Source organism: Bos indicus, chromosome 21 (assembly GCF_029378745.1).
Source record: "Bos indicus isolate NIAB-ARS_2022 breed Sahiwal x Tharparkar chromosome 21, NIAB-ARS_B.indTharparkar_mat_pri_1.0, whole genome shotgun sequence".
Taxonomy (NCBI): domain Eukaryota; kingdom Metazoa; phylum Chordata; class Mammalia; order Artiodactyla; family Bovidae; genus Bos; species Bos indicus.
Window position 1 is genome coordinate 34,196,145 of NC_091780.1, and position 15,066 is coordinate 34,211,210.

General features: G+C 49.4%; 1 protein-coding gene across 3 annotated transcripts in view; it reads left to right on the plus strand.

Annotated features, from left to right (window-relative positions):
* The window catches only part of EDC3 (enhancer of mRNA decapping 3), a 55,256-nt gene extending 40,292 nt beyond the window's left edge, over positions 1-14,964 (plus strand). For all 3 annotated transcript variants that reach the window (XM_019983458.2, XM_019983457.2, XM_070775385.1), the window contains 3 exons: positions 4,333-4,486; positions 9,774-9,991; positions 12,562-14,964. In XM_019983458.2, coding sequence (XP_019839017.1) covers positions 4,333-4,486; positions 9,774-9,991; positions 12,562-12,896 — 707 coding nt within the window. In that variant the 3' untranslated portion in view covers positions 12,897-14,964. The remainder of the gene's footprint in view (positions 1-4,332; positions 4,487-9,773; positions 9,992-12,561) is intronic.
* Positions 14,965-15,066: the final 102 nt, after the last annotated feature.

Consider the following 15,066-nt stretch of genomic DNA (forward strand, 5'->3'; position numbering starts at 1 on the left):
ACAGATTTCTTCTTTGTAAAGATACTTTCCCCTTTGTAGTCAGTGAGTCATCTTTGTTAGGAAGTCCAAAGCTTGTTCCACTAGAGCTTTAACCTGAAGGAATGAGGCCCAGTGAGGCTAGGAGGTTGGTCTTGCTGTTAATGGGGAGGAACAAGTGGGGAGTCAGGAACATCTCACCCACACTTGCCTTTGGTTACAGCTGGGCTCTCATCCAGCTGCAGAATGGAATGCCCCGAGGCTGTTGCACAGGTTTCCTTCCCATTCATTCGTGAATTCAACACACACTTCTGTAGCCCCTCCACTAGGCACTGTGCTAGCACTGAAGGCACAGTGGGGAAGGGGATATGGCAGTGAACAAGGCAGAGTCACTGCCCTCGTGGAGCTTACAGTCTAGCAGAGTAGATAGTCCAAAAGGAAGGCAAAAGTTACTTACAAATTGTATTAAGCACAATGAAGGAAGTAAGCAACATGCTGAGACTGGGGGATATTTAAACTGAGACCTGAAGAAGGAAGAATCAGCCATGTGTGGTGTGGAGGAGCATTGAAAGAGAGAGGAGAATGCCAGAAGAGGGAAAGCATGTGAGGGAACGAGCTTCCTAGGCCCACAAGGAACCTGGAATACTCAGGACCCAGAGGCAGCCAGATGCCTGGAGCCTCTGGGGTTGAGTTCCAAGGTAAAGGAGCTGTAGTATGCGGGGCCAGATCATGGGAGGCCTTGTGGACTCTTATAAAGAATATTAGGAGTACTTAGCTTTCTTGTAACAAATTCTTCTTTCAAAGATACACCTGACACCAAATTGCGTTTTATGGCAGCCTTAATATACGTCTTCAGGGGCTGTCTGTACATTGTGGGTCTGAAGGTGTGAATTTACCAGTGGTTTTATACTCCAAAAAAGAGCTCATGATATCGCCACCCAGTTATGTGACCACCACAGGGTGGAATAAGAATTCATACTCCTACTAGAGAAATCCCTGTGCCCGTAACTGAGCTCTGCTCCTCATTGATAAGACATGGGATACACACAGCCTTTCCAAGTATGAGGCCCTGCCAGTGTGAGGATTGAGTTTGGATTGGAGAGGACACTTTGCCGTGGGTAACACTTTTCTGTTACGCAACAGAAAGGCTGGGAGGTTTGAAGGAGTGGGAGGGATGTACGTGCAGAGGCTGTGGAGGAAGACCTGACACGGCACTGGAAGGCTTCTGAGGGTGGGGAAGTACATGGAGGGTGTGAGGGCATGTCCGCGTGTCCTTAAGGGAGGGAAAGGCCCCAGATGGTGTGTGCTGAAAGGAGCAGTGTGAAAGAGACAGAGACATGAAGAAGGGGCAGCGTACATGACGCTGGGCCTCGGGGCTTCACGGCCCTGCCTCCCCGTCTGTGGGGCGAGCTGTGCGGGGAGGAAGTGTCTTCTCTCCTGGCCTGTACTGGGTGTGCTTAAGCCGTTTTCCTTGATACCCTAAGGTTAATCAGATCCTAAGAAGGGCTCTGCTTGTCACGAACTGGCTATAATTATCTCTCTCTTATTTCACCGACAGCTGTAAAGAACATATTAATATTAAGAGAAGCCCTACCCACTACTGTTATTGCCTTGGTTCCCAAACAATTAACATCCACCTTCCAACCCAAACATAATTGGGCTTGGCCCGTGTTCAGGCTTCTGCAGTGTTATTGTTCGCACTTCACACGCTAGGTTCTTGGTGTCCTTCCTTCGGAGTTTATTTTATTCCCTCTGCTTGTTTCTGATAAGCCAGTCTGCCTGTTGGACTTTGTGCGTAAATGTTGAAAAGGAACATTTTGTGGTGCTGGCATGTTCCTTTTAGAGAAACAGAGTAGGGTACAGTGAAGTCCTGGACGCTGTGACTGGTAGACTGAACAGAAAGGATTCCTGGCCAGATCTTTCCCTGGGCTACAAAATGTGCCAGTTCATCAGGGCCCCTTCCCCTTGGCACAAATCAGTGAGATGTAATAGACACGGTTTCCGGCTGCAGTAGCCAGCCGTCTAGAGTAGGGTAAGCTCTCCTCCCGCTGTGCCATCAGCCTTGTACCTCTAGGAACTGTGAGGAGAAAGCAGAAAATGCTCAGTCTGCCCTCGGAGAGCCCTCAGAACTGGAGAGGAGGCACCTGCACGTGTAGCACAAGACCTAGTTCCAGAAAGAAAGTTCGATTAGTGGAGGGGCAGGCACAGGATGCACTGCCCTGGCCTGTTTCAGATTCGCCAGAAAGGGAATAAGTAGGCAAAGAGCTGCACGGACTGGAGGGAAAGCTCGCCTTGCGTGACTCTGCAGGTGAAGAGGGTGTTTGAAGTAGGCAGGTGCGTGACTTGTCTGACAGGTTTAGGGTTGTTAGTGTCTTAGGATTCCTGAGAATTCATTCACCCTTTTCCACACTGCTATCAGTGGTTCCCAATTAGTTCTGATAATATGTGCATGTCTGAAACCGACCATAATAAATGGCTGTTTAATTGGCTGTTGACATGCAATCAGGCCACAGCCCCCAGCATCAGCATCTGGGGTGTCAATGGCTCACTTTTCAGAAGGGGCAAGGGGCGAGGCTCGGCTCACTGCCTGTCATGTCTGCTCCCAGCAGGATTAGGACTCAGACAGGTGGAGGAGCTCAGTTAACCAACAGGACAGTGTTCGTTTTGACATGGAGATGGTTTTTATTATTACATTATTATTTTGCCTTTCCTTGAGAGAATACAGACATGGGTACTGTAAGTTCAGTCTTTATGCTTGGGTTTCTGTTGTTAAAATGTATAGCCACAGCCTGATTCTCTGTGGTTTTAGGGATCTATGTAGGCAGGACTGGATAATGGATAGAACCTCAGGAAATTTCTCCTGAAATCATCAGTGAGGAAGAGAAATTTTTCTATAGAGGGCTCTGGAACCAACAGGATGGCGATGAACTTTCTGATGAAAACTTCTGCCTTAGAGTTCAGTCACAGAAGAAACGGTAGATTGGCATCATTTATACGTTTGAGTACCTGATGAGATCTTGCCTCTATTGGTAAATAAATACAGCTGAGATGACAGAACTGAGGTGGGGGTCGAGGAAGGAAGAGGCTTATATCCCTACTTTGAGGGGTTTACATTCCAGTACAGATGAGGACACAGGATCTAAAAAGGCACCTGAGGGACTTCCGTGAGGGTCCAGTGGTTAAGACTCCACGCATCCAGTCCAGGGGCCCCAGAGTACATCCCTGGTCAAGGAACTAGATCCCACATGCCAGCAGCCAAATACATTTTTAAAGTGGTGTGGGGGGCATGTGATCCATCCAGACAAAACTAGATATATGCAAAATCCCTTGATAACTTGCTGATTGGAACCTGTGTTTCTGTCTCTGAGCCCAGGGCTCACTGGCAGAGAGTTTGCTCCCTTGGCAGTCCAGTATCTTTAACCTTTGTAAGGTGGCATTGGAGGTCAAGGCAAAAGATCACAGTTTTTGACTTTGCTGTTTCTTTCTTATCCTGGTTTTCTGGGCTCTGAAACAGCACCTTGCTCCTGGACATGTAATGCTATAGACTTCTTCAAGTGTACCGAGCTGCTGAAGACTTTGACCTCGTAAAACCAAGTGTTTTTGATGGTGTACTTTCAGTGACTGTGGTTTTGCCTAACCTTTATTAGTTGCAATTCGTTTATAGTGAGTAAAAGATTTCTTCTCAGTAGCTTAAAGCAAACCATAGGTTACTTTCCATGTACTCTTTCTCTTTGGTAAGAGTTTTAGGTTACAGTCACCCAAAGGGGGAGAAAACAACAAATTATTCGAGAAAGCAAGTTTCTAGTTGAATTTCTTTGGCCAAACAGAAGGGCTAAGTAGAGGAGAGCAGGAGGGAGAGGATGTGGGGAGCAGGTGGGGTGAACAGGTCATCCTGCCTGAAAATTGAATAGTGCGGACCAGAGGGTCAGGAGGGTTAGCGAGTGTCTTTTCCACTCTAGGCAAGAATAAGGGGTCTGCTTATGAGGAAAAACCTCACAGCCAGGAGGGGCATTTCCCCTACTTTGAGAAAAGCATGTTGTAATGTGGTTGGCAGCCGTTTCTTGATAGTACCAGGTACATGTTGGTGGATTTGGCCTCTTCATGGTCTAAAGGTAAACTTCTAAGAGAGGTTAAGTTCACCCCGGCTCTGTGGTAGCCTGAACGGGTTGTTACGTAGTTCCACATCGACTGCTTGAGCTCTGGAGAGCTGCATAGCATGCCTTTGTCTTGGACTATGCAAATGGGCTGAAGAGGGTCAGTCTTAAAGTCTTGGCTTTCGCGGATCAACTTCACTATTTGAAGAACTGGTTTCCTGTAATCACTTTGCCTTTTTCCTCACCTCCTTTCAAACTGCAGACTCTGGCCTGGTTGTCCCAAGTATTTCCTACGAGCTGCATAAAAAGCTGTTGGCTGTGGCTGAGAAGCATGGCTTGACTCTGGAGCGGAGACTGGAGATGACAGGCGTGTGTGCCAGTCAGATGGCATTGACCCTGCTCGGAGGACCCAACAGGTAAATGCCCGCAGGAGGGGGGATGGGGGTGAGTGTGGGATGATGCTGCTCTGCCTCGGCGCCCCCATGGTGCCTCACACACGCAGGGGTTCTGCTGCTGCTCCTCTAACGCGAGTCTCTGTAAAGTCACTTGCCGGGATGCCACACAGCGTTTGTTTGCCACTCTCACCCTGTCCTGGGAGTCCTTGTTATTCTTCCAGTGCTTACGCATGCTCAGTCGTGTCTGACTCTTTGTGACCCCATGGACTATAGCCCTCCCTCCAGCTCCTCTCTCCATGAGGATTCTCCAGGCAAAAATATGGGAGTGGGTTGCCATGCCCTCCTCCAGGGGATCTTCCCGACTCAGGGATTGAACCCATGTCTCTTAATGTCTCCTGCATTGTTGGCAGGTGGATTTTTTTTTACCACTAGCACCACCTGGGAAGCCTCTTCTCCAACAAACCACTCTTTGATTCTTCCTTCCTGGAAGCAGTTAACTCTAAGACTCCTGCCAACTAGCAGAGGCTTGCCTTCTAACCTCCAGAGACCCAGTTTTGGTACAGCTGAGTGATAGGAAACTGCTGAGGGTACTTCAGTAATGCTGTTGCTGCTACTGCTAAGTCACTTCAGTCGTGTCCGACTCTGTGTGACCCCATAGATGGCAGCCCACCAGGCTCCCCCGTCTCTGGGATTCTCCAGGCAAGAACACTGGAGTGGGTTGCCATTTCCTTCTCCAGTGCATGAAAGTGAAAAGTAAAAGTGAAGTCGCTCAGTTGTGTCCGACTCCTAGCGACCCCATGGACTGCTGCCCACCAGGCCCCTCCGTCCATGGGATTTTCCAGGCAAGAGTACCTGAGTGGGTTGCCATTGCTATAACATGATTAGTTTTGTGTTTAAAAACTTTGGCTGAGTAGATTAGCAGAGACAAGATTGGAGGCCATGAGACCAGTTAGAAAATTGTAACAGAAAACTGAGCCAGGGGCCAGGTGATGATAGTCCCAAGTAGGGAAGAGGGGATCAGAGGAGTAGATAGACGAGGGAGCTTTTTAAGGTAAAATCAAGAGGCAGGGTATTGAGTGGATATGAAAGGTGATTGAAAATAAAGTGTCAGTGATCACTGAGCTTAAAGCGTCCTAGCCTGAACGCTGGGCTAGACAGTGACAGCAGTCACTATGATAAGGAATGTGGGAAGAGGAGCAGGCATGGAGGAGGTGGTAGGTTTTGTTTTGGATATGTTGAGTTTAGGACTGTGAGACATGCAGATGGACTACTAGCAATCTGGATCTGAAGTTTAGAAAAAGGTCTGAGCAGAAGATAGAGATCGGAAGTCATCAGCTGGTATGTGGTATAAGAATAGGCAGGCTCCGTTAAGGAGAAGGTGTGAAGAGTGGAAAGGGCCTGGGGTGGAATTCTGGGAAACATCAGCATTAAAGCCTAGTTAAGAGATGAGCCTTCCAGAATAGCTAAGAAAGTTTAAAGCCAGAGAGGTAAGAGAACCAAGAGGGCAAGGCTTAAGAACCAAAGAAATAGTGTTTAAGGAATAAAGGAATGGTTAGCAGTGGTGATGCTGAGCGAGCAAGCACATTTAAGGTTGACAGGTGTCTGCTGGATTTGTCAGCGAAGAGGAGGACATTGCTAGTCTTGTGGGAGAGTTGTGGCTAAGGTGATCCACACTGACAGTGAGGTTCCCCTCCTTGCTTCTCCACCCCTCTCCCTGTAGAGTTGTGTTCATCCACCTTGCCCCTTGACTTAGGCCTGCTTTCCTACCCGGATCTCTGGCCTGGCCTGGGGAAGAGCCAATGGAGACCGCAAAGGAGGAAATAGTGCAAGTTGCCCTCTGCAGTATATCATGCTCTTGGGTCTGCTGACCGTTGAACCTTCTCCCAGAGCAGCCACTGGGGCAACCCTTGGAATAAGCTCTTCCTGGAAGTATTTGAGGCCATTAAGTGGCTTCCCAGAAATAGCAGTTTGGGGGCAGGACCTGAATGTCCTTCTTAAGTCCATTCCTCTTTGTGGAATGGACTTCTTGTGGTTGACTATCCTTGTGCCTGTCTGTTCTTTCAGTGTCTGAGCTCTCAGAAGGGCCAACAGTACTGTTCTTTGCAACAGTTGCTGGCTTTCCTTTGAGGAAGATACCTCCGTAATCACTTTCACGTATGTTAATTGTTGTTCAGTCATGTCCGTCTCTTTGAGACCCATGGACTGCAGCACACCAGGCTTCCCTGTCCTTCACCGACTCCTGGAGCTTGCTCAAATTCATGTTCATTGAGTTGGTGGTGCCATCCAACCATCTTGTCCTCTGTTGTCCCCTTCTCCTCCTGCCTTCAATCTTTCCCAGCATCTGTCTTTTCTAATGAGTTGGCTCTTCGCATCAGGTGGCCAAAATATTGGAACTTCAGCTTCAGCATCAGTCCTTCCAATGAATATTCAGGATTGATGTCCTTTAGGATTGACTGGTTTGATCTCCTTGCAGTCCAAGGGACTCTCAAAAGTCTTCTCCAATACCACAGTTCAAAAACATGAGTTCTTTGCACCTTCTTTATGGTCCAGCGCTCACATCCATACATGACTACTAGAAAAACCATAGCTGACTAGACAGACCTTTGTTGGCAAAGTAATGTCTGCTTTTTAGTACACTGTCTAGGTTTGTCATAGCTTTTGTTCCAAGGAGCAAGCGTCTTTTAGTTTCATGGCTGCAGTCACTATCTGCAGTGATTTTGGAGCCCAAGAGAATAAAGTCTCACTGTTTCCATTATTTCCCCATCTATTTGCCATGAAGTGATGGGACTGGATGCCATGATCTTAGTTTTTTGAATGTTGAGTTTTAAGTCAGCTTTTTCACTCTCCTCTTCCACGTTCATCAAGAGGCTCTTTAGTTCCTCTTTGCTTTCTTTGCCATAAGGGTGGTATCATCTGCATATCTGAGGTTATTGATATTTCTCCCAGCAGTCTTGATTCCAGCTTGTACTCACCAACCCAGCATTTCGCATGATGTACCCTGCATATAAGTTAAATAAGCAGGGTGACAGTATACAGTCTTGACGTACTCCTTTCCCAATTTGGAAGCAGTCCGTTGTTCCATGTCCAGTTCTAACTGTTGCTTCCTGACCTGCATACAGATTTCTCAGGAGTCAGGTAAGGTGGTCTGGTATAGCCATCTCTTTAAGAATTTTCCACAGTTTGTTGTAATCCACACAGTGTAGTCAATGAAGTGTAGCTTTGGTGTAGTCAGTGAAGCAGAAGTAGATGTTTTTCTGGAACTCTCTTGCTTTTTCTATGACCCAATGGATGTTGGTGATTTGATCTCTGGTTCCTCTGCCTTTTCTAAATCCAGCTTGAACATCTGGAAGTTCTCAGTTCACATACTGTTGAAGCCTTGCTTGGAGAATTTTGAGCATTACTTTGCTAGCCTGTGAGATGAGTGCAATTGTGCGGTAGTTTGAGCATTCTTTGGCACTGCCTTTCTTTGGGATTGGAATGAAAACTGACCTTTTCCAGTCCTGTGGCCACTGCTGAGTTTTCCAAATTTGCTGGCATATTGAGCACAACACTTTAACAGCATCATCTGCAGAGTGATGTTAAGTACCATGGTATGTTAAGTATCATGCATTTTTTCACTGTGCCTTCACAATAGCATTTAATTTGCTCCTCGTTGCTTCACCTTGAAGGTAAATAGTAGACTGGGTTTTAAAATGAGCAAGCTAGGGCTCAAGAGAGCAGAAAGACTTGGCCCACGTGACACTGGTGGTTCACGGTGAAGCTCGGTCTCCAGTGCCTGGACTCTGACCCCTGCTGTTGGGTCTGTGGGTGTTGTGGTCTGTCTTGAGTTCTCGGATGGGGCATGCCTCTGTGAGAGGAAGCGTTCATTTAGGGAATAAACCCGGGGGAGTCAGATGAACTCTGCAGTTATCTGTGAGCAGGGAGAAGTACTCACCATATTGCCTTACGATGCAAACATGGTGGGGAGAAATGAATGACTTGGTGTATATGAAAGTACACCACCAAATTCCCCTGAATTTATTTGGAGAGTGAGGGTTTCCTCTTTGGCTTGACAACATCTGTCTTCCTCTCTTTGGGGAAAACCCATAAGTGACTGTCCCTGCTCCACCCCAAGCAGGGACCTAAGCCTCTTTCTGGCTGTTCATCTCCCCTGCCTTCCTGCCCGGAGGCAGACAACACTGTCTGGGAGTTGGGCATAGCTCTAGGGCTAATTTTAACCCCCTTATTTACGGCTTCTCTGAGACCAGAGGGGTCTCAGCCTTTCTTTTGGGTTGGGGGGGGTGTCTCCACTTTGAATGGCGTAAAGCTGAAAGTGACTTCATCAGAAGTGAGTGTCCAAGGCAGCTCCCAGCCGGGAAGCCCTTAGCCGTCTGCCTTCTCTGTGACCGGAACTATGATACCAGCATCAGTTGAGCCCTTTCTGTGTCGGTTCCTGTTCAGAGTGCTTTACATCCATTCATCTACCCAGCAGTCTATGAAATAAAGTAGCTCCAGCGTTGCCCTTATTAGCTTACTGGCAGCTCAGAGACGAGAACTTGGACTGGCAACTAATTGAGTATGATTTACAACTACCCTCTTTGGTACTTGCTGTGAGTCTCTTAGGAGGTGAGCCAGAGTAATCCTAGAAGGAGTGGGTCAGAGATTCGTAAGTGAAGGGCTCTCTGGGCAGGTGAAGTAGTTTGAGCAGAACCAAGAAAGAACCTTCAGGTGCAAGCGAGAGTGATGAGACCAGTCTTGCTGCAGCAGAGCAGGCACATTGGGGAAGAAGAGTCAAGAAGGCTGCAGAGGTGGAAAACCTCTTTGCCGAGAAGTGTTTGATGTAATAGGTCCTACAGTGAGAACAAAGTGTTCTTGGTTAGAAAGCAGTGTTCAGGCACTGGTGGTTTACGGAACAAGGTCAAGTGAACTGCCTAGTGTGTGCTAAGCCACCTCAGTCGTGTCTGACTCTTTGCGACTCTGTGGACTGTAGCCTGCCAGGCTCTTCTGTCCACGGGATTCTCCAGGCAAGACTACTGGAGTGGGTTGCCATGCCCTCCTCCAGGGGATCTTCCCGACCCGGGGATCGAACCCAGGTCTCATGTCTCCTGAATTGGCAGGTGGGTTCTTTACCACTAGCGCCACCTAAGAGGACACAAAGATGAAGTGTGGGCCAGTGGGAAGGCCACCCTGTGAGCTTGGCCTGTAGTGGATTTTGTCCATCCCCTCTAGAACCTTGGCCTTGAGAGCAGCAGGTGCCAGGGGGTGTCCGGTATAGGGGGCAAAGGTTTGGCAAGTCTCGGCTGATGATGTTCTTTACCTTCTGTTCCAGGCTGAATCCCAAGAATGTTCACCAGAGGCCTGCAGTGGCCCTGCTGTGTGGGCCTCACGTGAAGGGGGCTCAGGGCATCAGTTGTGGAAGGCACCTAGCCAACCACGATGTCCAGGTCATCCTCTTTCTGCCCAACTTCGTGAAGATGCTGGAATCCATTACCAATGAGCTGTCTCTCTTCAGCAAGACCCAGGGCCAACAAGTGTCTAGCCTTAAAGGTGAGCCCTCGCACAGGGTTGGGGAGCCCTCAGTGCTTTCTTGGTCTGGTGGCGCCGCCCAGTGGCGACAGGCGGAAAAAGAGTAAAGAGCGCTTTGCTCATGAGTAGTAGTAGAGTCTGATCTGATCTGAGTATTAGAGTCTTAAGGAAATAAATACCTTTGGTGTCGACTTGCCTACTTCCCATCCCTTCACCTTCTTCCTCCTCCCACCACTCAGATGGAGAGGTGGGTATCCATTTATTCGTTTCACAGATAAGTACAGAATGGGTGCTGTTGCTGACACTGGGGATATGGCGATAGATTTTTATTTTTTCTTAGTCCATGCTTTTGTGGAGCTTACATTCTGGTTAGGACAGATGACAAGTGACATTTCTCTCAGGTCAGATGGTAGTAAGTGTTATGGAGACAAATAAAACAGGGAAGGGAACTCGAGAATGTTGGAGGGTTGGGTGGAGGGAAGCAGTAGACTTAGACATTTCAGGGTCTGTCATACAGGGCCTGTGGGTCTTTATGTAAGGTTTGAACTTTGAGATGGAGAGTCACTTTAGGAATAAGTAGCAGAAAGATATAATCCAGCTCGGGTTCCAGACGATCATTACGTCTATTGTTTGAGCGCAGACTGTAGATGTACACAGAATTATTAAGGCTGTTGTAATAATTGGAACGAGAAGTGATGGTGGCTCAGACAGCATGAAAGTGATGAAAGGTGGTTAGTTTCTGAAGCAGTATTGAAGATAAGAGTTTATAGATTGGATGTAAAGGATAAGAGAAAGAGAAGGGTAAGGAATGACTCCAAGGTTCTTGACCTGAGTAACTGGAAGGATGGAGGTGCCATCACAGAGATGGGAAGAGCTGGGGGAGGTTTGGGGAAGAAGAGCAGAAGCCCATTGGATAGGCAGGTGGAAATGTTGATTGATGGAGATGAGTCTGGAGTTAAGTGAAGGGATCCAGTCTGGAGTTACAAGTGTGGGGAGGTGGTATTTAAAGCCGTAATGAGCCTGGATAAGGTATCTTTTAGGAAGAGAGAATAGATAGGTTGTTAGAGTGAGTTCTTTGGATATAAGTTTAAGGGACCAGCTAAGAGACAGGGAAAGAGTGGTCACTGAAGGAGAAGGAAAGCCTGGAGAGTCTGGTACCTGAAAGACAAGTAAAGAAAAGAGGGTGTGAACAGCTGTGTCAGCAAGCCTTTCTAGGTTGAGTTCAGATGAAGATTGAGACTTCATCTGAAGTCTTCAGCCACCATCACTTCTCGTTCCAATGATTACCACAGCCTTAATAATTCTGTGTACGTCTGCAGTCTGCACTCAAACAATAGACATAATGATCACCTGGAACCCGAGCTGCATTATATCTTTCTGCTACTTATTCCTAAAGTGACTCTCCATCTCACTCAGACTCAAAGACTTGACTGCTGGATCCAGCAGTGTGGAAGCCCCTAGTGATCTTGACAGGAGCAGTTTCAAGTGGTATGGTGAAACGTGGTCTGATTGGAGTGGGTTGAAGTGAGAACAGGGGAGAAGTGGAGCAAGCAAATGCGGCGCAGAGAAAGGGCCTTTCCAGGGATCAGATGGCAAGATGGGGCCAGAACCTCAGTCTTAACTCGAAGGGAATATGCTATTCCCACTCTCAAAAGCCTCAGGGCTCACAGGGACACCCCCATCCCCACCTGTGGTGGCCTGTTCTGAGACTCTAATTGAGGTATGTCAGTACTTAAGGCTGAGACCTGGGGAGGGATTCTCATATGTGGGTTCCCCCTCTTAAGATCTGTAATATGATGTCCTTTTCCAGGCAGTTATTCTTCCTCAGCTGCCCACAAGGCTTCCTATTCCAGTTGCTCCAGGATGTTTACCCTTGAGTTTGGTCTGATTTCCGCTAGTCGCAGTTTAACCTCTTAGGCTGGTCAGGACTTACGTGCTTATTGAGCCATCTGTTCTTACACTGTGCCAGAGGCTTGGTGAGAGCAGAGAAGCCTTTTTACACACCTGGGAGAAGTGAGAGATTCCTTCCCCATTCTTAAGTTTGGGCTGCAAGAAGGACTCATTTCTGTAACAGGGGACCAGCAAGGCCAGGCTGTGGGAGCAGGCCAGCCTGGTGTAGAGTGGGCACGCTCTTGCCTATTCACACTTCTTGGGCCAGACAGCAAATGGCAGTCAGCCCAATTCTCATGGGCTCTGGTCACATCCTCCCCCTCAAGGCTGACTTGGTAATAGAGCCCACCTTCCCAGAGCTTATAATTTACCAGGAAGTTAGATGTGCAGAGGAGGCAGGGGTATCATGTCCTGAGAAGCTCTGCTCACCCAGCAGCACGACAGTGCTTCAGCCTGGGAGCTCCACGAGGACAGTGGTCCATCGGGCTGACATACCCTTGGTCTCCAGCACCTAGCCCAACCAGGTCTTGGAACTCCCAGAGCCTGAGTCCCGGCCCAACCCTGAAAAGCCTGGCCTCTGCAGAGGCATTGGAGTGGTGTCTGAATAAGATACTCTTGGTTGGGGTCACCAAGGTTCTTGTCCCAGCCTGGACTGCTCTCTACTTTATAGGGGTTACAGATGGCACTCTTTCCACCTGCAGATCTGCCCACTAGCCCGGTGGACCTGGTGATCAACTGTCTGGATTGCCCCGAGAATGCCTTCCTGCGGGATCAGCCCTGGTACAAGGCAGCTGTGGCCTGGGCCAACCAGAACCGGGCACCAGTACTCAGCATAGACCCGCCTGTGCATGAAGGTGAACAGGGCATCGATGCCAAGTGGTCACTGGCTCTGGGCCTGCCTCTGCCTCTGGGGGAGCATGCGGGCCGTGTCTATTTGTGCGACATCGGCATTCCCCAGCAGGTCTTCCAGGAGGTGGGCATCAACTACCACTCGCCCTTCGGCTGCAAGTTTGTCATCCCACTGCACTCTGCCTAGAAGGGCTCTGGGTGGGCTGGACCTCGTAGTCCCCTGCTGCTCCTGACACTGAACTTGACAGCGAACGCCTTAAGGATGTGAAGCTTCATGGACCTGTTGTTAAATTTCTTCTCTTTTCATTTTGTTTCTTTGAAAGAACAGATCATATTTAAAACTGACCTGTCACGTGCCCTGAGCCAGGGAAGGCTTTCCCCCTGGGGGCACGGGGCGAGTGGCAGGCTTAAGTGCACAGTGGCTCCAGGCATCTCTACACTCGGCCCCCTGCATGGTCAGGTGCGGCTTTGTTTACAGACATAGGCAGCTCACAGACCGTATGTCAGGTTACAGCCACTGGGCCTGGGCCGACGCCTCACGGGGTGGGTCAGCCCTGTTTGGGGGTCTGTGCTGGCTCTGGTCCAGAGCTTGTGGCTTTGTCTCCCCTGCTTCCTCCAGCCAAGCAGCCCTTCCTCTGATCATGTAGAACTGGCTGCACTGCCGCTGTCCGCTAGAGGGCAGACTTGCATTCTCGGTTCAGTTTGAGGGCTTTGAGGCCTTCCCTGAGCCCCACCGCAAGATGATGGGGGCTTTGACCCTTTCTCCTGAGCTGATCAAGTTTTATGCTAGGTTTTTTTTTTTCCCGAGGGTCCTTCCTCGTTTCCACTCCATCACTCTGAGAGGCAGGGAAAGGGGGCAGGGTGGCATCTGAATGGTGTTACTGTATTGGGATTTTTTTTAACTGTTTTTCTGTTGTCTTCAGCACAGGTAGTATAAGCTTATGTTACTGTAGAACCACAGTGCCCATCTTGCCAGCAGTGCCCCCGAATCCCATACTCTCTAGCTGGGGACTGAGCCTTTGCCTAGTCTGGGGCCAGACCCCTCAGGGTGCAGCTTTAATGTTCAGTATTGGGGAGGCCCCTGGGGGAGCCTGGTGCTGAACCAGAAGAGGCTCCCTGGTGCTTCTGTCCTAAGCCACCATTCCCGCCTCCTCTTTGCCTGCACACATACCCCTGCTCTCCTGCCCCCTCTGCCCTTCCCCTGAAATGGTCCCTTGCAGCTGTAGGCGCATGTCCCTCCCACCCCCCCAGCTTTTACAGTGTCTGGGCCTTGAACCCTTTGATGGTCCTCTCTAGATGTGTAGGCTCAGGGCCAGCACCCTGTCTCAAAGATGCCAAAATGAGGCTAGTTCTGGATGAGCTAGCTGGTAGGCCTCAGCCTTAGGAACACAGTGCTGCTCAGATCCTAAGGCACTGAGCCCCCAGATGTTCACAGGCCCTGGAAGTTCCCGAGAGGGGCCCTTGCAGAGGCTTGTGCTTTAAAGCCTTTTTTAGGGCTTCAGGCTTCCTTCTGCTCTGTGCCCACCCAGTATGGTTAAGGGGGTGAGTGGAGGGGCTTGATGGATGCAGGGTAGGCCCTGGTACCCTGGGTTTCAGGATACTTACCACTTTCCTTATAGGAGCATAGCTGGGGCAGATTAGGCAGGGCAGAGAGGGCTGGTCCCTCCTGTCCTCCCAGCCTCCCTCAGATGTTAAATTGTCTCCAGCAGTGGAGGGCACCCAGCGACTGTGAATCCTGTGCTGTGTATCCTTCCTGAACCTCTGCTCACTCTCAGGGCCGAGAAGCTCCTGAATGAGGCCCTCTCTCTAAAGGTGGGGCTGTAGTTTGAGGAGCAATGCTGGGTTACAGGCATTTTAGTAAGCAACCACTCAACAGGCTCTGGCTGCCTGTTAATGCGGTGAGGTCTCCTCATTGGGTCCAGTGAAAAACAAGCTAGAACCCTGGCCCAGAAGACTCTACTTGCTCCATTAAGTCACGGTGACCCTGTGGGTGATGGCCTTGTGTTGAGGGGCTAATGGGAGTTGGTGCCCAAGCCTGTATTTTCTCCCCAGGCGGCACGGGAGCCTCTTCCTGCCCTCAGCCTGGGCCTTCCCAGGTGGTAAAGATAGCATGATTCCTCCATCTTCACCTCTTTTCAGAGGCATCCTACCCACAGTGCCCAGTTCCCACGGGGCCCCAGTCAGGTGGCCAAAACTCATTCATGCAGCTCTTGGGGAACCAAAAACCAGCACTAAAATAAAGCTGACGACAGGAATCCTGTGTCCTGTGGTACATTGCTCTGTGGGCTGCAGTGCGCTGAGGCACTGCATCCCCAGCCTTGGGAACCTGCCTTGATCCTCACACTTGATCTCAACAA